Source organism: Cryptomeria japonica, chromosome 2 (genome assembly GCF_030272615.1).
Source record: "Cryptomeria japonica chromosome 2, Sugi_1.0, whole genome shotgun sequence".
Lineage (NCBI taxonomy): Eukaryota > Viridiplantae > Streptophyta > Pinopsida > Cupressales > Cupressaceae > Cryptomeria > Cryptomeria japonica.
In genome coordinates this window covers 155,384,114-155,408,919 of record NC_081406.1, presented here as the reverse complement: position 1 = coordinate 155,408,919, position 24,806 = coordinate 155,384,114, and the positions used below count along the sequence as shown (strand labels likewise).

The 24,806-nt window shown below is 36.6% G+C and overlaps 1 protein-coding gene across 1 annotated transcript; it reads left to right on the top strand.

The window, feature by feature from the left end:
* Window positions 1-1,515: 1,515 nt before the first annotated feature.
* LOC131070564 (uncharacterized) lies at window positions 1,516-7,388 on the top strand. The gene is made up of 6 exons (XM_058006134.2): window positions 1,516-2,266; window positions 4,866-5,056; window positions 5,146-5,228; window positions 5,838-6,101; window positions 6,284-6,419; window positions 6,857-7,388. The coding sequence occupies exons 1-6, from the start codon at window positions 1,811-1,813 to the stop codon at window positions 7,056-7,058; spliced, it is 1,332 nt and encodes a 443-aa protein (XP_057862117.1). The 5' UTR covers window positions 1,516-1,810; the 3' UTR covers window positions 7,059-7,388.
* Window positions 7,389-24,806: the final 17,418 nt, after the last annotated feature.

The following is a 24,806-nucleotide window of genomic DNA, read 5'->3' as shown; positions in this document are numbered from 1 at the left end:
GAGATGACAAGTGTCCCTTCCTCCAACCTCCTCTCCAACTTCCTCAATCTTGGCCCTTGATATCTTCAGATCAGATCTGGACTGTCGATTCCTGCCACCTCAACTCTGGCCTTGGAATTCCTATAAATATCCCCCATTTTGGAGCAATAAGGATCCCTTGCATTCATAGTTTTAGCATCATTACTATAGGCATTTTCATTTCAATCATCTAGTAATTAGCATTTTGGATTAATCATAGCATGTTAATCTAGTTTTTTAGATCATGCATTTCATATCGTTTGCATAATCAAATCATGATCATGTAGCTACTCAACTCTTGAGTTGCCACTTTGGAGGTCATTGCTCCACTGAAAGCCAATCAATCCAACACCTTCAAGGTCCTCAAGAATAGAGGAAAATGAGACATCCCAAAGAAGGCTTATGGTTTGCATCTTAAATTCAATTTTCAATTAAGCTTTCCATTATGTTTTATTGCCTCATTATATGTGTATGCTTTTCTATTTAACACATTTTTAGCATCACATAACTGACTGACAAACTGAAAAATTCACTTGCGGACCTCCAAATCATGAACCATCTGAATTGAGGACACACCAGAATGTCCCAAACACTCTACCAAATCCACAAACCAAGATATTGCAATGCAGAGCAAAATCTAAATCATGGATCAACACCGAACAACTAAAAACCCAATCGCAATACCGGATCTCATAACTCGATCAAATCTCCATGCGAACCACTAAAACTTCAGCTGAATAAATTAGAGATACTTATCTCAAAACCCTTTAATCCGCAACAACTCATCTGCAACACACTGGCCAGACTAACTTACTTAATCTGACTGCAACAGTGGAACACAAAGACGAATATGTTGATATCAATGACAACAACACATTCCAACAAACTTCTTAGAGGCAACCAAATACATTGTTGATTGATACATAATCCCCTTACAAAAGTCATTGACATCCTATAAGAATCAAGATTTGATGGCTTTCTAAACTAAGATGCGTTTATGCCAAATAACCATAAAACAAACATTATTATAATATCTAATTAAAACCTCCCAAACTTAATTTCCTTTAAGACATTTGTTAGCTAACTTATTTATTTATTTTTAGATTTCATTTGATAGAAATACTTTAAAAAGTTATCTTCTATTTAAATATTATATGCACTTTTAAGAAGCGCAATAGATTTGTTGATAAGACATATAAACAAATTAAGTGAAATTATTTCATAATATTGAAAAGGACAATTTTGTTTCTAAAAGAAGACAATTTCACAAGTACATACTTTCAATATAATATTTTTTTAGATTGAATCCAAAAACATCTTATTAACTATCTAATAAATATTCCAAAACAAAAATGTAGCTTTAAGACTTTACATTATATTAAAATTAAAGAACAGCATAATCGAGCCTATGAAACTTCAAAAAACTATAGTGTTAACAATATATATTATATTTGTTTCTCTAGCTCTTTATGTGATAACCAAACAGAGAATATGATGAAAAAATATACAGTCAAATCCAGAAGCTCAAATTAGGGACTTGAGCTCAACTAATCAGAGATATGAAACGCTTAATCCGCCTTCAGAGAACTTTCGAATCACATTTACCTAGTAATTCAATAAATAATTAAAAAGTCAAAATGGGGATCGCACGCCATCAAACCGACAGACATATCCGAGGAAAAGATACCAGTTGATCTCCTGTCTTCGAGAAGTGAAATTTACTTACTGTATAAATTATAAGGAAAGAGAAAATTCAGTACTTTTTTTCGCAATTCTCAACCTCTTGTTTATAATGTCTTCGGTCTCCTGTAATGTTGACTGTGATGAACTTGAGAGCAATGCAGAGAGAGCTGAAGAAATTGGTATTGGGATTGTGGGTGGAGGGCTGGCAGGCCTTGCTCTTGCACTGGCCCTGCAAGAGCGAAATATCCCATGTCATGTGTTCGAAACTCATCCACCATCAATGAGTGCAGACACAGCCTCCATTGTTGGCATTGGCCTCAATGGCATAGCCGCTCTTGAAGGAATCAAGCTTGGTCTCACTACATATTTAGCCCAGACTGGGGCTTATTCCACTAAAGTCAAATTTGTCACCTTTACAGACATTGGAGAGTCCACAGTACAAGAATTTGTTCCAGAGAAGATATTGATCCTCACATGGAAGTCACTTCACAGAGTTTTGGACAGCTTTGTTAGTAGATCCAGGATTTCTCACTCCCACAAGCTGCTGGCCTATAAGCCTTGCAAGGTTAGTGGTAGAAATTTTTTGTTGTTGAAATTCTGGTTTACATGGTACATTATTCATATTGCCTTAATGATAAAATTTCTTGTAGATGGTTCTGAAGAGATTTCTGGAAGAAAACTGTGTAGAAGAGTTGTGTAACCCCATAAGTGAAAAAGGATAAAAATTCCATCATCACATCCCAAAAGTCAATGATGAAAATTCTTTGCACAGTTTGAAAGAATTTTAATTCTTGACTTTTGGGAATTTCATCAGTTGACGATAGATCAAATCTCGGGATGGGAAAAATAGAAGTAGAAGATTTTCCATCATTGACTTTGGGATCGTACTAGACTGTGATGGATCGCTTAGTGTTATAGGAGAAGTGATGATAAAAATCTTTAACATAATTTTCAAAGCAAATCTGTGTTTCAATACTATGGATGCCTCAAGTCCTTTTTAATATTTCTAGAGAATGAAAAATAAATTCTACTGGATTTTTTATTTTGGTAAATTGGTAATTCACACAACTACTTTCAGGGATTGCACTATTACTTAAAATCCCAGTATCTTAAGCTTTTCGATCAAGGGAGACTCGCTAACATGGCATCCTTATGGCTGTTGAATAGAATTGTGGTGATCTTTTTCTATTGGTCTAGGGAGCGCTGAAGGTACTAATAATTTACAAATATAATTTCAATCATGATCTGCAGATTAATAACACAGATAACACAGAAATTTGGAGACAACACACAAAAATCTCTATTTGAAATTCATAGATCAAAATACATATATACGAATAGGATTCACAACCGAATCCAATTAATCAATAACTAACAACTAATATCTGACCACTAACCTCGAAAACTGTCTGCAACTAACAACAACTAATTACAATGTTTATTATCCTGCAATGTCCCCCATAATCATTGTGTAAAAAAGATTTTTTTTTTCATTAGTTATCCCGTTTTTCCCTCATATTGAACATTAAACTTCAAGGTGTCTGGAAGCAGTCACGAGCAAGGGGCTTTGTGAAAACATCAATAATTTGTATTGCAGTGGGACAGTAAACAAGTTCAACCAAGTCTTGTTGAACCAACTCATGAATGTAATGTTGCTGATGTCAATGTGCTTAATTCTGTTATGAAACATTATATTTTACTCATCTGATTGTCACATTACAACACTGTGGAACCATCCTGAAGTTGTTGTAGATCTTGCAACATTCTCCTTAACCAAACAGCCTGACTAGTTGCAGAAGTGGAAGCTTTGTATTCAACCTCACAGTAGAAAGAGATGCAGTGAGCTGCTTCTTAGCTGTCCAAGAGATGCAGTAGAAATGAGGCTAAATATATAACCAAAGTAAACTTTCAGCCATCTATTGACCTGCCCAATCAAAATCCGTATGTCCAACCAACTTACTCTCCTTCGAATGCTGAAAATAAAGACCATAATGCATTGTCCTTCTAAGATACTTCAGAATCCTTTTAGCAGCACCCCAATGTGTTACCTGAGATATGAACCTAGAGACCAAGCTTACAGCATATGTATATCCGGTCTAATAGTGGTCAAGTAAAGCAAACTTCCAGCTAACTATATATAGAGAGTGAGACTTACAAAAGGAGGATCATCAGATTCAGATAACACACCAACCTCCATGGGTGTGGCCACGAGATTGTTATCCTACATGTGAGACAAAAATATACCATCTGTATGCTGCCAAACTTAAAGACCATCTCTCCAAAATTAATCTATTTCAAATTTTGAAACAAAACCAAGAAAGTAATGAATCTGTCTAAAATCATTTCAAATTCAGAAACCATAGTTGCTCTAAATTCAGAAAACAAAGGAGAATAATTCTTAGTGTATATGGGATCATCTACATATAGAACAACAATTAGAATATCCTCACCAGAATGTCTAATATAAAGATTAGGATTAGATCGACTTTTTATAAAAACCTTTTTTCTGAAGATAAGAATCAATTCTGAAGAACCATGTTTAGGGTGCCTATTTTAGACCATACAAAGCCTTCTTCAATTTGTAAACAAAATGTTATTTGAAAAGAATTTCAAAACCTTAAGATTGAGAAACACAAACTTCCTCATCAAGATAACCATCAAGATAACCATTAAAAAAAGCACTTTTTAAGTCCATCCGGTAAACATGTTCCAAGTCAGGCTTAAACTCAAGTTACAGTCATGATATTGCTCCACCCTTACCACTGTACCTAAAGCTTGGTGAGCATAATTGAACTAATTATATTTTTAATTCGGTAAATTGGTGGGCACTCACCGAGTCACCCTCACCCTTTATAGAGTGCACTATCAAGTTGAGATTCCCATTCTGCCTAGAAACCCCAACCTTCAGTGGTATGCATTCTGCTGAAATTCACAAAGCTTACACGTAGCCTCATTCACGTGTAGCATGTGCCCAGAAAAGCTTAAACCCAAGTAATCATTATAGCATTGCTCTGCCTTATTACTAGACTATGGCCCACTACACAGAATTCTGTTAATTATATTCTCAATATGCTTTATCTGATATATTTTAGAGGGTATAGAAATACTGTCATTAGTACCAACTGATTCATAAGTCTCCTAACATTTTTTGAAACACAAAGCAGGGTGGTGTTGAGGCCTATTTTAGGTGCCCCAAAGAGGGTACAGAAGATCATAGAATCAAGGTGGTTCCCTGCAAACTTTTGATTGGGGCAGATGGGATTTGGTCTGCTGTTCGCAAACAGATGGTTGGGGATGCTCCCAGATACCTGAAAATGCGAACATGGAGTGCATTAGTCCATGATCCACATCTCAAGTCAGTGAGAATAACTCTTTCATATAATCAGGTTTGGATATAGTTCTAAACATCTATTGGCTTATTATGATGTGGTTTCTGCTGTGTAGGCTGTTTGATGGGCTTGATAAAGGAGATTTCATTATGCAAAGAGAAAAAAGGACCAGTACCACCTTCATCGCATCTAGTACAGGTATATGTGGATGCCCTGCTAATTCATGAAAATTTTAGACTGCTGTGTTGTAGAGAAAGGCTAACTATGTTGTCCCTGATAGCACTTATATGGCATTTGTCAAGCTTCTTTCTTTCTTAGATACATCAATTATAACTCTCAACTGATGGATACCATAAAACAAATTTCTGGCATTTTTCATATTCAACATGGATCATTTTCTGACCAAAGGTGGTTTACTGATTGAATCTGCAAATATCTAACACAAATTAATAATCAAGGAATGAACAATCCACAAGTTTTGATTTTAGTGAAATCTTATGTCTGCTTAAGAATGCTATAGTATTTTCTCAATTCATGATGTACTATAATAGTAACAGAGGTGTCTGCCCCTAAACAATGTTGTTTTAAAACCTTCATACAATAATAAGGAAAGTCACGTATGGGAAGTTGGGAGTACAGAATCAACAAATATGTGTTCTACATATGTTGTTTCATAGCTAGGTATATAGGTGTCCACTGTGCGGATTACCAGTCTAGTTGGGGTTATATATAATATAAAAAGATGTTAAACTTCAAGTTAAATTAAAAGCAACAAGAAGTTTATTGGATTATTTCAATATCATGCAGGAGATTATACCATCTGGTCACTTCGAAAGTTGGACCAAATAGGGGGTATAGCAGACTCGGTCTCAACAGAACGAACAACCCGTGGAAGCCTTGGCTGTAAACATCGTGCTTTACAGCAACTTGACGGGATTGAGTTATGGGATGATCTGCGAAATGCTATTGAGGCAACCAGTGAAGAGATCATAACAGAAAGGAAGATAATGGATAGATTGCCACTCAATAAATGGAGTGATGCAGATGGACATGTCCTATTGATTGGTGATGGTAAAGCCATTTCCTAAGAATCCTGGGATTTTTTTGGCATGCTAAGTAAAATCCTCGCTTTTTTCATATTTTGGTGTACTTAAGTCTTAAACACTAACAAAACTCAAAGCATTATATTAGGTATAGGCTGTGTATTTATGACTATATATGATGGACTAATTAGCAATGGTTCATGAATGTAGCTGCACATGCACAGTTTGTTGGGCCTGGACAAGGAGCAATGTCCGCATTTGAAGATGTGCATCAACTCTCTCTTCTTCTTGAATTGGCAAGTGGGTCATCATTTTCAGAGGGAAGCATTCAAGAGGCTGTTAAAAGGTCATTAATATTAGTCAAATCTTATATCTGCATTGAAATCTTCAAACTAAACCTTTTAGCTGTGAACGTGCTCACCTAGGACAATTTTTTCTGTACGTTTGGAACCTGAGCTTCAGTATATTTGGTTATATAACCCACTATGAAAGATTACAGGATTTTCCCCCAACACTAGAAAATAAACTCAACTTCAAAACACAAAAGAAAAAAACAAACCAACCTTTTTTTAATAAATTATTGCAGTTTCAAAACCATTACTGCCTAAAAAATGGACAATCACTACATATTGCAGTAAAAACGAATAGAAAAAGTCTTTCAATAGTTGAAAATTTAAATGAAATGCAATCAGACAAATTTTATCTAATTTTAGTTATGTATAGATTAATGTGAAAACATGCTTATAATCTTCATAATGGTTGAACTTATATATGTTATCACAGGTTCGAGGAGTTGAGAATTCCGCGCACAAAGAAGATGCAAGAGTATGCATCCTATTCTACCATGATTCCAGAATTCCAACCGGAGTGGTCTAAACATTTAACTGCAGAAGATGGATTGAAAGTGACTGAGGAGTACAGAAAATGGGTTGAGGCATACCCCAACAAACAGCAGGGTGATCCTGATTCATTCTACTTCAAGTAAATAATTACAAAAACTTTTGTTTATCCTGAATAGTCTAGTTACTAATCATATCATAGATATATGGTTATAATAATACCTTCAGGATGTCATCTCATTCAACTACACAATGGTAGAGTAAAAGCAACACAAATACACATCAATCACTATTGCAATTGCTCCTTCCTTATCAGTAGACCGTGGCTGGGATGTAAATGAAAATGGATTCTTTTATAGTCCATTAGACAGGGTCATATGTTTTTTTATCTACAGAATATGGAATTATTTCATAGTTCATAGAAGGACATCTAACTGTACTGCAATTGAAACGTAAATATACTTTAATTTCTTTGAGTTTTGAACTTATGACCTTTCTCTCGAAAATACCAGTTCTCTATCATTAATCCAACTCGGAAGATGATATTGTAACTATTTATTTGTCACAGTGTATGAAAGTCTAATACAGTTATACCCCTAAGATTGAACTTAAACAAGAAAATATTTCAGCTGTTAACTTCAATTTGGTCAAGTTATAACTAAACACAAACACCTGTCATTTACTGATAATCATTTTGCTGAAATCTCAAACGCAATATATGATGCAGACACTTTTCTATCGCGTGCAACTTGCTAAACTCACTCAAGATAAAAACAAACGCAGCAGACTAAAAGCAATAAGGTAGAAAAAATATACAACTCACAATAAATATCCATTGAAAAACAGAGCAATTACATAAGATCTGCACAGCCTAGTTGTATATATCCTTATATGCATTGGTGAAGATACCCAGTGACAAAATTCCCTGTAGGCTACAGTAAATGTGCCGTGACTGCCCTGTCCCTTTTCCTTGAAGAAAAGGTCTGTATTCGAACGGTGCTGTGCATACCAAAGAAACGGGACTCGGACTCGGACTCGGACTCGACTCGGACTCGGGACTCGGCGTTAGACTCGGCTCCAGACTCGGCCAGACTCGGGATAGTGAAAAACTCAAGAAATTTAGAGATTTTTAAATATTTAAAACTTGTTTCAGACACCCTTTATTGAATACACCTTAAAGACACAATAACATCATCAAACTCGGCTCATTTGATTACATACACAAGTATACATCAATCACATAAGCATAAACGCAAATTGTAGCTGAAGAAAATAACAAACATAGATATATAAATATTGTCAAATGTATACAATATTACAAAACTCATGGAATAAAAAATCCATGTCATCATATGATCATCATCAAATGTTTCATACAAATACCAAAGGTAAATACAACTACAAGTCTATGGCTCAGAGGAGCCTACACCCTCCGGCCCCAGCCCCCTGCGAAGGCGTCTAAGGTAGGTCCTGGATGATTCGACTGCCATAGCCGCTCCCCGTGACACCATGCCATGCTCACCAACATCAAGAACATCCGTGTCACTATCTGCCTCTGAATCTCCTGTCTGTGCTCGTGCTCTCCGCTCCTCCTCTGCCATGGCTACAGTCTCAACCTCTATATCTACCTGGTCGATCCAATCAATGTCAGACTCGGAGGTTAAATTTTCTCTACTTCTATCGACGCAGTTTCCCCCATATTTTTCGATGGGGGTTTGGGGGCAGCGCCCCTTGCACGCTCCCTGTCGCGATACAGGGCAAGGTCGAGGGGCAGCGCCCCGCAAGGCCAAAAAAACTTATTACAAGTCTAAATTAGGGTTTCTTTGAGAGTCTTCCTTAGGGCCTGGTTTTGCTCTTGTTGCTAATTGGGTCTTGCTTGGTGAGTGAGTATCATTCTTGAAGGTCCAAGCTAGGTCAAGTTGGTGAGTGATAAAGTCTGGAATGTCATCCTGATCTTCAAATGCCCTGAAATTTGGCTAAGTCTGGAATGTCCTGATCCTGAAATTTGACTAAGTCTGGAAAACTGAAGAATCCTCCAAAAACTAGATTTTGCAATATAACTCCTGGAGGCCCGAAACCACTCTCAAACATCCTGACAGTATATATGGAATATAACTTAAAGTATAAGTGACATTTCCTTATACTTAAATGTTATATTCCATAAAATAATCTTGATGGAGAGACCAAAATGTCAAATTTCGCCCTTCCAAAAAAACTTATTACTTTTTAAAAAAACTTTTTAAAATGTTTTTTTTTTTGTCATTTTATTAACCCAGCCAATAGCCGAGTCTGGGGCTCAGGACTCGCCGAGTCTGGCGATTTTGAGCCAAAATCGCCAACTCGGCGAGTCTGGCGAGTTTACTCTCCAGACTCGGCCGAGTCCGAGTCCGAGCCCCTGGGACTCGTTTGGCCTGACTCGGACTCGGACTCGCCAAGTTTGGGCGATTTCGGGCAAGTCTTGTTTCTCTGGTGCATACCATACATCATGAGTGGAAGGGATCCGTTTGCATGAAATAACCACTACCCTAAATCTTTTAGTTTAAAAAAACGAGCAGAGAAAACACATAACAAAAACAGAAAAGGCAAACAACACATAATTTATCGTGGTTCGGCAAATTTGCCTACATCCACACTCAAAGCAGGGAATAACTTCTATTAATCAACTTTCAATACACCTCATACATGGGCTGCACACAACCATTTATAATCATATTCATCTATGAAACGAATAGCCGGGAGAAGATGAAAGGTCATCTGACCGTTGGGCTTCACATTCCTAACAATCTCCCCCATGAAGGCCAACCGGTACATCCATGCATAACGACATCCCCGCTTCCAATTCGGGTCACATTACATCTTGCTCACAAGATTTTAACTTCGCGAACTCCTGCTCACGCACACTTCAGACAAGCCTTCGCCAAGTCAAATCGGAGTCAAAAATATTAGTGCCTATTACTCTTTCAGGCACAAACTTGCATATTAATCCATAATGAAGAGCTCCATCCTCCGAACTGTAAATCTTATACACCTCAACGTGAACACTGCCCTCTCCAATGCCATAGTGGACCCTACTATCAGCTCCATGGTCCGTTTCACCATAGCGAACACCATAACGGTCATCATAATAGCTGTAATAATGATCCTTGTCAAAAGTGTCCACTACCATAGGATTCAGCTTCCACCGCCAAAATCAGTTTGACCATCTCCGAGAAATTGAGAAGCACTTTACACTTGGCTGGGCACCAAGTTTCAAATTCAACATACCCCTTACAAAATGACACTACCACAGGTATCATACGTATTCCTTCCAAATTCAGAGGATTCGAAGCCACAACCACCACATCTGCAATGCTTCTGTAGTTTCGCCTCTGCTCCAAGGACAGTCGTTCGTCTACCTGTATTCTCACCATCATCACATTAGTTGCATTCTCAATATCGCCAGGATTGGCACGCATTCCAAAGCTGAACAGAGCATCTTCAATCATCTCGCACATCACTGCTGAAATATCACCCATCATAGGGGGTCCGTGATCAGATGCGATGCCACATGGATGTAGAGAATTTAGGTTGGACACCACTGTGGCTTGAAGAACTGTGCACATCCACAACAACACCTCGTTAGCCCCATCACAGTTAACAGTAACAAACTGGCGCACCTTCTCTTTACTGTGTGACGGCAAATACAAATGCGGAGCACAGTCCTAATCACTCCTAATTCGAGCAGGTTCACTTTCTTTGAAGACCCCAAAACAATGGGCATGCTCTTCTAGCCCCAGGTATTTCTTCTGCTCTATGCCTTCCAAACCGTCCACGTAATTCACAGGAGACTTTTTATTTATAAACACCACCCTGGACCACGGCTGGATAGGCGCCAATATGCCTCCTACTGCATCAATACACGAAGCCTTATAAACCTCTCTGTACTCATCTTGCTCTCGATTAGGCGAGGGTTTAAGAAGAGCGTGGGAGGATACGAACCAAGACCGATCTTCAGATGCCTCCCAGTCCAGTGCGAGTTTATCTTCAATGAGGGCATCATTCACAAAGGCCTTGTTAAATTCATTCAAAAACTCCTCGTCTTCCCATTTGTCATTGTACTTCATGATGTTGTCTCTTTGACTCCGCTCTATCTTCGCCAAAGCTAGGCTGTCTATAGAGCCCTCTGAAGCCTTATCAAAGCCAACATCATGTACAGAAACAACTTTCTCTTCTGATTGTGTGCAACTGAAAACTCCCAACACCTCTGGAAACATGGCAACCGCGAGACTTTGACCACCTTCCTTCTCCATGATGACATCGTTTGGACTCCCCTCCTGGTCCTCCTTCAACCAAGGAAACAATGACATGTCATCAGTGGCGTGTGCAGCAAATTTTGCTTGCTTTGGGCCATCTGTGGATATCCTCTCGTCATTGCTAAGCTTCCTAGGGCCACAACTCTGCTCCTCCTTGTCTCGGGAGGTAAACTCAACAGCGAATTGAATCTGGGTCTCGATAGACCGTCTCTCTTTAGCAGTTTGGGGACAATCACCATTCTCTTGAAATTTTTCGACTTCACTATTAATCTTATCGTCTTTCAAGTCCAAATTCTCCTCATCTTTCCAGCCATCCTATCAATGTACACGACGCTTCGTTTTAGCCTTCATTTGCACAATTTTACTTTCCACCGAGTCTAAATTTGCAAGAAATTCCTCGATGACTAAATCAGTGTCTACAATTTTTGGTTGCCTTTCAGCCTTCTTGAAAGACCAACAATTTCTTTTGATGTGGCCTGGCTTGCCACAATACCAGCAACCAGTTTCTCTACCTTCGAACTTCTGCATCTTCTCGAGAATTTTCAATCCTCTATCTATCTACCTTTCCATCTTTGCTCAAGCCAACCATGGCTCTGATACCAATTGTTAGTTTTAAAAAACGAGCAGAGAAAACACATAACAAAAACAGAAAAGGCAAACAACACAAAATTTATCGTGGTTTGGCAAATTTGCCTACATCCACACTCAAAGCAGGGAATAACTTCTATTAATCAACTTTCAATACACCTCATACATGGGCTGCACACAGCCATTTATAATCATATTCATGATGGGATGACCGTCACCATTGCAAAAGGCTTTTGTGGCCAAGGCAAATAACCCACAAACTCACATAATCTGATCCTTTGAATAGAAGGCATCTCTAACAGGTGCTATGGATTCCCCTATAAAGTAAAAGCAGTTAGGAAATTGCCACCACCAAAGTGTGCAACTAGGAACAACTACCAATGAAAAAAACCACCTCTAGCATGGAAATGCTACATATTATAACTGCCATCAAGAAATTGAACAGCCAGGACATAACTGTTGTTGACAGTTGTGTATAGACGTTGTTTTCATTGTAACCACCAAACTTCCATTGAAACCATTAGTAACTGTTGGTGACAATTTAGTTACCTCCTATTCACCAATGGGGAATTGTTAGAACGGTTTGCATTATTCTTCTTAAAAATAATAAGAAACCTAAGAATTCTCAATATGTTATTGTATCAAACATTCAAGTAAAAATAATTTGGGTTATATGGTAGAACTAATCTTTTGACCCAAAAAAAATAACATCATGGTTTTTCTTTCTACTAGATTAGATATCTTTGTGATTTTTCAAATCTTCCTTCCCTTGCTTTCAATTATAGGTTGGACCATAAATCGTCATCCTTTGCCAATTTGACCTCTTTCTCTTTTCCTAGCTTCTTGTGGGCGTAGACCTTCTCCCCCAAAAGCCATCATGGCTTTCTCCATCTATTGTCCAACCTTGTATTGCACCTACATGTAAGCCATTAGAAACAAAAATCAAGTAAAGAGAATAAAAAATTCCCATAGTTGCTTCCTCTTATCTATGACAAATGTTTATCTTTGCTTCTTTACAGAAAGAGATGACCTTCCCCATTTCATCAATTATGGAATTTTTAAGACATTCCTCTAGCCATTCTTTGTTAATTGTGTTTTTTTAAAACTAATAAAATTTTATCACATATGGGGTTCCTAAAGATCTTCATCTTAATTGCAACTTCATCTCTAATGTGGATTGCTCCCATCGCTACAAAATATGGGCCTCCTATTATCAAATGCTACATTGTTTTGATAAAAAAAGAAGAAGTGAATTTAGAGCTTTTTGATGCTTTTGATAGTTCATGAACCTCTTGGTTCGTCGACAACCAAGTTCGTTGAAAGTGCTTTTCACCAAAAAGGAAAAATATGTATAGTATATTTTGTTGGACTTTTGGGATTGGTATTTCTCTCTTCAAGGAAGACGTCATACTATAATCTCGATCACCAAATCCTAGTGCTCATTTCTTTTCGGCCCACGACCATAGGATTCTAGTAGGTGGTACAATAAAGAGTCAAAGTCTGACCCCCAATGGGTGTAGATTCTTTCAGAAGGACGGATTTTATTGTTGTTTGTTTTGGCTTGCCTGATGCCCAATCCCTAAATCCTTGATTAGCACAGTGACATGTTTTTCACCTTGCCAGATGCCATTAATACCTAGCTACTTCTTCAATGAACGAATTGTGATTCCTATGTATTGCAAAAAGGATTTAAATGATCTTGTCAAGACTCCTAAAAAATAAAGCAACACCCATACTACATTTAATGTTGTTAGACACCTTTTTATCATATATATTCCCCAGATTGCATATTTTATGAGCAATTTCCTCTTTTAGTGCACTCAAACTAAAAATCTTTGATATCAGACGTGATTAACTTGTAGAGGTATTCTATCACGCTTCATTGATCACCTAGATTAGATTTGAGCAACCCTGTTGTCTTCATGTGATTGGATGGTAAAGGTTAGGGTTTCTTTATATTTTAGTGCCCTAATTCTTCTTGGCACTCACTAGAGGGAAAAAAAGATAAAAAAAGGACCTTGTTAGAAAAAGGGAGAGAGAAATACTAGAGCTAGTAGAGAATAGAGTTAGTCATAGGAAGCCTTGGGGTTTCAATCTCCAATTTTGGCTAGAGGTATTTTGATATTGTAATGATGTGGATGTATCCCAAATATGTAAGAAAAACTTGTGATCAGAGTAGTTTTTTTATTAATGGCATAATCAACCTTAGTTGAATGAGCCTCCTTGAAATTTTAGTTGTATTTCTAATTAATGTTATTTAGTTTCTTGACCAGATATTTGTTAAACCCCTACAATGATATTGTATGGTATTTTTTCAACATAGCAAGGAGGTGCATATATAAGATCAAGGATTACTAAGTAGGTTCACTTAATATTTTTCAACTATCTGCTTATTTTCTTGAATGTATATGTACAACACAACTTGCTTGTATATTCAGAACACCACAGTATTTTGTGATATCTTGATTAGGGTATCAACTTTTGTAGTGTCATAAATTGTAACCCTTTACAATTTCACACTCTATTTTGGGTCCTTGCTTTGGTGTGCTCTCTCCTAGCTCATTTTGAGCCTAATTTTGGCCTTATCCTAACCAAACTATCATCATATGCTAATGTTGTTACCAGATCCTATGTCCTAGGACTTGACACTATGCAACTACGTTTCTCTGGTCCCCTTTTTGAGTGGACTATGGCACCTAGTGTCCTAGTCCTAGTAGACTAGGGTGCCTCCAAAAGGGGCCCAAATTCAAACATTTGTAAGTGTCGATTCTCACCATTTATTAGTTGATCCTGATAATTTCATTTGACCGTTGGAAGTCAGCCTAAAATAGAAAATAACTTGTGAACCCTATATAAAGTAATCATATTTCTCATTCATAAGGCATCTTATCATATTGTACATTCCAATTGAGTAAAGTATCTTCAAATTTGAGCATTTTGGAGTAGCAAGCTACAACAACTACATGCAAGTATGTTTTCATGATTAATCTTGTTTTGTCTTGTCATGTCGTGTCATTTTATTGCATCAACACTTGAAGGACTCGTCTAAAGAGCATTAAATTACTACCATTATCAAATCTAAGGTAATATGATTTCAATTATGATTTAGCCTTTGCCCTACCAAAGGTATGCTCTCTTTTACATCACCATAGCTATTGTGGAGGTGGAAACACCAACATGGGTTTTGACTTAGGCAAACACTATACAACACAACCTTTTCACTCTTCTTATGCATGTATGTATAGATCTGATAGTTGAAAGTTGTAGAATCATGTAGAGCAGACTGAGATATTAGTCCAAAACTTTGAACAAACAAAATCCCCAAGACTGTGTCGATTAGCTCACTTGAGGGAAAGATCTACAAAAACTCTTGATCCAAAATTTGAAGCCTCATTTGACAAAGACACCTAGAGGACTAGGGCACATATCTCCATGATCTGACACTTTCAACTCCAAATTTCAATTTCAGGTTATTCTTTATCTCCTAATTCTAGATTTGTAAGTTTCTATGGTCACTTCTAGTTTTTTATTTGTCTATTTGTGTTGAATCTTGTCTATTGTAATGCCTTGTCTGAAGGACAAAGGAAAAACTTGGTAGAACAATTTTTTTTGAAACAACAACAATAAGGTTATGGCAACAACAAGTTGCAGCTATGTTGCAATATGCATACACGTGTCATATGGAACATTATGATACACATGTAATGACAACTAGAATAACCTCACTAGTGCATATGCAAGGTGATAGCAGTGAAAGACTAAATAGTCATGAGACAAATCCACCATGACAAACCTACAAGAGAGATACAACACCATCTAAAGGATAATGAGGTACAAATTCACATTCTCGTTCACACCACACAATGATAGGATGAGGGAATCATCAACCTCCAATTCATTCCAAAACACACTTAAAAGAACTAATGACATATTCAAAAACCAACACCAACAGTGGTTGTTTAGGAGCCAACACAACTCAGCTAGGTCAAGAAACTACTAAATTTATAAGACAAGGAGTAAGATGAGGACATTAGCACCTACAATACACTTAACTAGAGCTACACAAGGCCATTCTACACAAGAGGTTGTCTAATCGGGATGCCTTACATCCTCTCAATCCTATCAAGCTTCAAAGGTTAGGGGTTCAATGTTCATCTTATCGCATTTATAAACAAGAAAACAACAAAGGAAAATTTGACGTTTGAGGATGGATCCTTATAGAATACCACAAGGAAGAGTTGGGGGTTGTTGATCAAGCTTAACGCTTACCCCCTACTTATTGAGGATTTTTAGGATTTAGGTGACATCAACCTTGTAAATCCTTTAGTTTACTGTTTTCCTATTGTCATCCTGTAATTTACCCATAAGAGGTTAAACTATTTAACCAACAATGGTGAAAGAGACCATGTAAAAGCAAATTTATGGTTACCGTTTGTCTTATGGGAAAAGGAAAAAATAACTAGGCATCCCATTTGGAATCTCCTATTTCTAGACGTTATGATATTTGTCATAAATTGTAAGAGGATCTATGACAGTTATGCTGACTATCATAAGATGCTATGATAACTATGACAATCCTTCCACAACTGCACATGCATGAGAGATGCCTTATGATAGTTATAAGAGCATCTATAAGTTGTTATTTTGGGTGGATTTGACTAATTCTAAGGAAGTAGGTGTGAATTTTTCCAAGTTTTTTTGCCTATTGTTTGGTAATATCACAGTGGTATTCATCGTCACAGACTTCTGCATATAATAGAGTCATTCATTCAGTCTTGTTTAGTTTGCAGGGTAATAGAGTGATACTAAATTTTATTGAGGTTTATAGGGAAATGTGTTGTTGTTGTAATATTCATCAGATTAGTAATATAATTTCATCTCTTTATGTGGTGTTGTTTTTTTCCAAAAGGGATTCTCCATATAAATTTGGTGTTTCCTGTGTTATGGTTTTCTTCTTCCTATTTTGATTTCACAATCACATTATTAAGGGTTAATCTTTAGTTTCATATTTGTAATGACTTTTAGTTTATGTTCATATTGAAAGCTTTCTTCACCTTGTTTTATAATAGGGATGAAGGTAGGAGGACAAAAATCACTGTTCAAAAACCAACAAACTAGATTAGGGTTTGGGGTTCCAGCTTAACTCTTTCACAAAACAAAATAACTACAAAGAGAGGAAGACCAAAGTCCAATAATCGACAAACATGGAACCTTTGATGTCCAAAGCCTAATGAATAATGAACCTTTGATGTTCTAAGTTTGAAAGGCCCTCAGTAGGGATCGGGGGTTAGGGCTTTGAATTACCAAGTTTTCTAACTAGTCAAAATCAAAACAATGAATGTCTGATGCTCGATGCCTAAAAACTATCATTGGTGCAAGTCTAAAAGTTACATTTAGAGGTTCGAGGGTTAAAGATGCACCTTCCCCCACTTTTCACAAGAAATTTTATGTGTAAGAGAAATGTCCGATGCTTGACACACTTAGAGATTTAGTGATGAAGAAGAGGCTTTGGTGGTTTGGAGGTCAAAGTTTCACCCTACCTTTTTCACATACTTAACAAACTCAACAAGGTAAAGGCCTTATCCTTGAAGTCTAAAACTCTTAGAGGGTTTGGTAAAGAAGAAGAGGCTATCGATGATAAATATTTTGAGTTTAAGCCTTTCCTTAATCTTATATTTAACAAAGGCTGGAAGGTGAAAGCTCAATTGGTGAAGCTTGAAACACTTAAATTTTTTTTACAGTCCTGACTAAGATTAGAGGGTTTAGGTAATATTTAATAAAGCAAAAGATGGGGTTCATATAAACTCAAATACAACTTCCTATATTCATTTTATATCCATATTTAAAATTGACTAAGTAAAATTTACCAACTTTATCATAAGCATAAAAGCAACTTGACCAAAGCTTAAACAATCATGCTTGGTTCCAACATCAGGTCATGTAATTCAATACACATACACTAACATGATCTACATAATTACATCCATCTCAAGAGAGAGTTTCATAAAATAATATTACATTGCAAGATGACTAAATTGTCCCTTTAATATACAATTTCATTTAGCTGAAATAATAGAAAAGCATAAGTAAAACATGAGAACTATATCCACAAAGCAAGCTCGGTTTGCTATCTTCTAGACCCAATGGTGGTATACATGCCTGCAACATCGTAAATTGTACACCTTTATTAGTGTGCCTAATTTCACACTCTCCTAACACCCAATTTAGTATTTCCCTTTCCTCTATGCATTATATAACTTCCTTATGCATTTAATTAACAATTTAATTAAACCTAAGTCCTTTTTAATCAATTCGCATTCCATAAATTGGGCCCTCGAACTTAGGTGTGCCCCTTTTTATTATTTCATCTTGATTCAGTCTTAATCCTACCTCAATTTTAACTTTCAAAGCATATTTCACATATCTATGCATTATGGTTTGAGCCACCGAGTTGGAACCAACATTAGAACCCCATTATCTTGCATTCCTAAAAAGTTGACAAATTGTTTTTGGGACCAGGTTATTGGGAAAACGATGTCTCAACCTTGCATTTATATAAGGTTACTATTTATAGTAAGTTTTTGTTTGAGCACGAATTGGTTCAATTTTTTCCCAAAGCTTCGGATTGGCTAGATAAGCATGTTGATAATTTTTTGTTGCAAGATCATAACTAGATTTGAAGATATTGAAGTTTTTGTTTTTGGAAGTTGCAATAAATGTTTCAAATTCAATTTTGAGGACTTTATAGGCTCCGAAATGGCCTAAAAATTGGTCTTCATCGACATAGCTGGTTATGAGGTGATAGAGCATGGCACAAGATTTCTGGTGCTTCAAACGGTTTGTTAATCAGACACCTGGTTCACAAGTTATGGCCTCTATAAGTTTGGTCTCTTGAAATAGGAAATATAAAAATGCATCAAACACATAAATGAGTTGTAAAAGGGAGGTACACATGTTGATGTGTGTTTTGAAACATCATAGGGCATCTAGGATTGGAGATAAGGTCAATTCCACTTTATTGGGTGATTTTAGCCCATGGTTTTGTAATACGGTTTGACGGTTTCATGTATTGTATCTCTTATATATGAGGTGTGTGGAATGGAGTTTGTATGTAAGAGAGTCTTATGGCTATTGAGTTACATCCAAATCTTTGATTGGTGATACTCATGTGATAAGCTTTCTCTACAAGTACATTGTAATATGTTATTGATTTGTGAATAATATATTGGGCGGCTTTTGAAATGTGGGGTTTTTCTCCCGAAAGGGTTTTCCCCACGTAAATCACTATGTTGTGGTATGCATGGCATTTATGTTTATTTATGTTAAGTGTCTATAACTGTTGTAATGACCTATAAAAGTTTTTGCATTACCCTCCTCTCAAGGTTAGTGTAGGAAGTTGTTCCACTACTTAACTTCCTTACAAGTGGTATCAAAGCCTGATCATCTTTGGTTTCAGTTGTGATTTGTTGGGTTTTTTGAACTAATCTAGATTTGAGTGAGAGCTTGTGCTAAAGATACTTTTTGATCTTGTTGTAAGAGTTATCAAATGACAAGTTTATCAAGGAAAATAGAGGTGAGAAATTTTCTGGAAGTAATTGTGAGATGTAGAAGCTGGAGATGAAGGATCTGCTAATAGATTGAGATTTGTGGGATGTTGTTGATATGAATGTCTCAAGATCTTCACATCCTACTATGGTTTCTCAATATGATGCTATGATCGTAAAGCCAAGGGTCTAATCAGATTGTGCTTGGAAGACTTTGCTTTAATCAATATGTCCACGAAGAGACCTCTGCAAAGAAGCTATGGACTAAGCTTGGTGAAATGTATCAAACCATTTTTTTATTGAATCATATTGAGGAAGAAATTGTATTCCTTGAGAATGCAAGAGGGTGGATGGATTACAAACCACCAATAAGCATTTAATATGTTGGTGGCTTAATTGGTCTTTGTTAGTGTCAAGATGGATGAGGAGGAGAAATGTAAGATCTTGCTTTGTTCTTTTCCTGATTCGTGGGATTCTTTTGTTATGGCTATCGATAGTAATTCTATTGTTTTGAAGTCTGAAGATGTGGTGGGTGCCTTGCTTGGTGAAGAGATGTGGAGGAATGTATCCATCAGTTTGAAAGAATCCCTTACTGTTCATGAAATACCTAAGGAAAAAGGCAAGAAGAATGAGAAGCATAATAAATCCAAGTACAGAGGGAGATAAAAATCTCTTGGAAAGTCCAAAGTCATTTGTTGGAATTGTAGTAAATCAAGACACATCTGTAAGGACTGCAAAGAAGAAAAGAAGAAGAAAAATAATAAGTTCGATTTTGATAAGGAAGATGGTGATGCATTCATTGTAGCTTTGGCTACTCATGCAGGTAATGATGCATGGTTAATTGACTTAGGTGCATCTTTTCATATGACTTCCAATAGATATTGGTTTTCCGAATATGAAGATTTGAATGGAGGTAAGGTGTGCTTGGGTGATGATTCACATTTAGATATTGTTAGTCGTGGTAAAAACATAATTTATTATTTGTGAGAAAATTGATAGATGCAGGTGTGTAGGTAGTCTTCTCTGATGCAAGATGTAAAATGGTTAAGAATGCTATGGTGATTGCTAGAGGTGTCAAATTTGGCACTTTATATAAGCTAGAAGCATACATTGTTGAGTGTAATATCACTTCTATAAAAACTAAATTTGTTGATACTTCATTGGAAGATTTAAAGGTTTCACCTTCAACAAATGAACATGGCTTTTGGGTACCTAAGGGTGCTCTTTCTTCTAAATAAAATTACCTACAAAGAAGACTATGTTATGGCACCATAAGCTTAGCCACATTAGAGAAAAGGGTCTAAGGACCTTGAAAAATAAAAACCTTGTTGAAGGTTTGAATGACTGTAATGTTGACTTTGATTTATGTGAGCATTGCATTTATGAAAAACAACACCACCTTCAATTTTACTTGAGATCTTATAAATCTTATGGTGTTTTAGATCTTATTCATTCTGATGTGTTCAGTCTTGTAGATGTTCCTTCCATTGAAAAATCCACATATTATGTTTCATTTATTGATGATTTTAGTAGAAGGACATGTGTATAATTTCTAAAGAGTAAATCTGAAGTTTCTAGTTGATTTAAAGAATTTAAAGCAATGGTTGAGTTGTAGATTGGAAAGAAAATTAAATGTTTGAGGACTGATAATGGCAGTGACTTTTGCTCTAATGATTTTGATAGATTTTGTAAAGACTGTGGCATTAATAGACAAAAGACAACTCTGTATTCTCCATAGTAGAATGGAGTTATAGAAAGAATGAATAGGACAATTATGGAGAAGGCTAGGCATATGTTGAGTGGTGTTGGTCTATAACAAAAGTTTTGGGCTGAAGCTATTGCCACTGCTTGCTACCTGATTAATAGGTCTCCTACATTAGCCGTTGTTGATAAAATACCTATAGGAGCATGGTTGGGTCAAAAGCCTTCATTGAGACATCTTAGAGTTTTTGGTTGTGAGGCATATGCACATGTGCCAAAGGAGAAGCGAACAAAGTTGGAGGACAAGGCTATGAAATGTATCTTCATCGGATACAGTTATGGTGTGAAAGGATACAAGTTGTGGGACGCTGGTTCACAAAAGGTAATATATGGTAGAAGTGTTATTTTTAGAGAAATTAAGTCTCTTTCAGTTACATTACAACTAGAATATACTAAACATGAAGATGTGATTCAAATCCCTTCTATGCCTGAAAGAGTTGAATTGAGACCCCTAGATAAGCAAGAAGTTGAGGAGAACTCATCTAGCTCTGAATCTTTAGAAGAGGAGGAAGAACCTCCAACACAAATTGTTCGAAGGTCTACAAGACATAGAGAACCACTTGAAAGGTATTCACTTGATGATTAGAGATGTAATTTTGCTTTGAATACTAGTGTGGATGAACCTAGAACTGTAGAAGAGGCATTAGGTATGAATCATGCAAAATCTTGAAAGATTTATATGGAAGAAGAAATGATAGTTTTGAAAAAGAATGATACATGAGATCTTAAACCATTGCTTGAAGGACGAAAACCTGTTGGTTGTAAATGGGTGTTCAAAAGAAAAATATGTGTTTAGCTAGAGGTATTGAGAAGTATAAAGCAAGGTTGGTTGCAAAAGGCTACTCTCAAGTCGAGGGAGTTGATTATGGTGAGATATTTTCTCCTATTGCAAAAATAACATCCATTAGATTTTTGCTTTCTATTGCTGCTGCTTATGATTTAGAGGCCGAGCAAATGGATGTGAAAACTACTTTCCTTCATGGTGATTTGGAGGAGGATATTTATATGACACAACTAGAGCACTGTGGTGAAAGGTAAAAGTATTTTGGTCTGTAAATTCAAGAAATCTTTGTATGGCCTCAAATAAAGTCCTAGGATGTACCAGAAATTTGATACATATGGGTTGATTTTGGGATTTGAGCGTTCTAAATCAGATCACTGTGTCTATTATAAATCAGATGGTGATTATTTTGTGTAAATTGCATTATATGTTGATGATATGTTATTCATTGGTAAAGGGAATGGTATGATTTTAGAACTAAAGTCTCAACTTGTTGCTAAATTTGAAATGAAAGATCTTGGTGCAACGAAACACATTCCTGGGATATAAATTAAAAGAGATACAGTGAACAAAAAGCTATGACTAGGCCAAAGTAAGTATGTGAATTCAGTTTTATGGAGGTTCAACATGCACGATTGTAGACCATTATGTGTTCCTTTCATTGTTGGAATAAAATTATCTTTTTCAGATTGTCCCACATCCCCATTAGAGATGGACTGCATGAGAAAAGTGCCTTACCCGAGTGCAATTGGAAGTTTGATGTATGCTATGGTTGTACTAGATCAAACATTGCCCAATTAGTCGGAGTTCTTTCCAAATATATGTCTAATCCTTGTAGAGTTCATTGGGATGTAGTTAAAAGAGTCTTCACTATTTGAAGGGTACCTCAGAGTATTCTTTGTGTTAACATGGTAATTTGGCAGGAGATGTGATTTCCCTTGATATTCATGGTTATGTGGACTCAGACTAGGTAGGTGTATATGGTGAAAATGGATAACAATAATAACGATATTGAAAAGGCTAAATGAATTCAACCACAAAACCCTAGCCTAACAACAACAAAGATCCACCATAACATATGAAGATTACCTAAGACAATGCAAATCAAACGAAATCACAAAGATTATACCATCACATGTCCAATAGGGTTTTGATCTCCATTCTTCCTATCTCCATTGATCTTGCTTGATATATTTGCTCTCAGATTTTATGTGCACAAGAGCTCAACAAAGAACGGAATGTGGTTGCATGTAGGATCGTAGTGTAGTCAAGTCCTTAAGATGATTCATTAGGGTTTGATAATGAAGAAATCATCTCCTTATATAGAAGACACAATATGAAATGGAGGGATAAGATTGAGAGGTGTAAAAGGAGGTCGGCTATGATTAGAGGGTAGGTAAAAGAAATAATAAAATAATGAAAGAGGTAGGTAGTGTATGAATTAAGAGATGAATGACATGTGTCATAGGTAGAAAAGGTTAATGAATTAATTAAATAAATAAAGATTTATTTAATTAATAGAAGAAGTGGGATTAATTAAATAAATAAGATATTTATTTAATTTAGGAAAAAGGGATAATTTAAATAAATAAAGGTATTTATTTAAATGAGAAATAAGGCTAGAAGAGGATAAATGAATTAATTAAATAAATAAATATTTATTTAATTATTAGAATAATTAGGCTAAAGTAATTAAATAAATAAAATATTTATTTAATTAGACATGACAATTTTAGGTGTCTACATTTTGCCCCTCTTTGAGACAATGCGGCTTGTCGCGTTGTTTCAAAGAAGATAATATGAACTGATACAGAGTTGCCCCAAGATGGGAATGAGATGCCCCCTCGAGAGATTGGATGAAAATGTCTGAAAAGATTGCAGACAATCTCTCGATAAGAAAGAGAGGCTAGAATGGACTGAACGGATAAAGTGACAAAGTCACGAGATAATGAAGACTAACTCGAGAAACGAGGGCTAGGGCAGTCTATAAGATAGACCACGGGGGAAAATACATCCTCATTGTCATCTACACATCCACGAGAGCAGAGTGCAGAGTGAAAATAGAGCAGCAGCAGTCAACAGCGATGGCTTTCATTCACAGATTCGACTACGTTCGCCAATTTCAGAGGCCAGCAGAGGCAGGAGAGCCGGTAAGTACCACCAACCTCCTCGTACTTCGACGCATTTATTATTGTCATTAATGCATGGTAGATAGGGCAATAAATGCGCTTAGAATAGGGTCCAAAAAATGTCCAAAAACGTCCAGGCGCATCTGCGTTGGTGCCAGGCACGTCTATACTCGCGAGGCGCGTCTGTGTTTGTGCTAGGCGCGTCTATGATGGAAACCGCGTCTGTGCCAAATGCGGTCGCATTTGTGATGTGTAGGCGTGTCTGTGCCAAGAACGCACGTCTATGTCGCCCAGGCACGTCTGTGCAAAGCATAGGCACATCTGTGTTGGTCAAGCGCGTCTGTGTTTTTCAGGCGTGTCTGTGCAGTCTTCAAGCGCGTTTATGTCAAGTAAGCGCGTTTGTGTTTAAAAATGTGAATTTGTGTCTTCTAGGACAAATCGGCAGTTCTGTGATGAACATACGATGTCGATTGGATAAGCTGTTGAGAGGATACACTCAAGCAGGTCCTTTAGGGAAGATTAGAATAGATCAAGACACTTTGTAATGAACAGTGAGTACCAAGATATAGTACTTTGTGATGAACAGGGAGTACTAAAATATGAGCAGCACTTTGTGATGAACCAAGAGTGCAAATGTGAGTAACACTTTGTGATGAACGGGGAGTGCCACACACGTAGTACTTTGTGATGAACAGGGAGTACCACTAGGATAGAAGCAACACTTTGTGATGAACAGTGAGTGTCACTAGGATAGAATGCCATATGCATTTAGATAAAAAGTAGCATTTTGTGATAAACA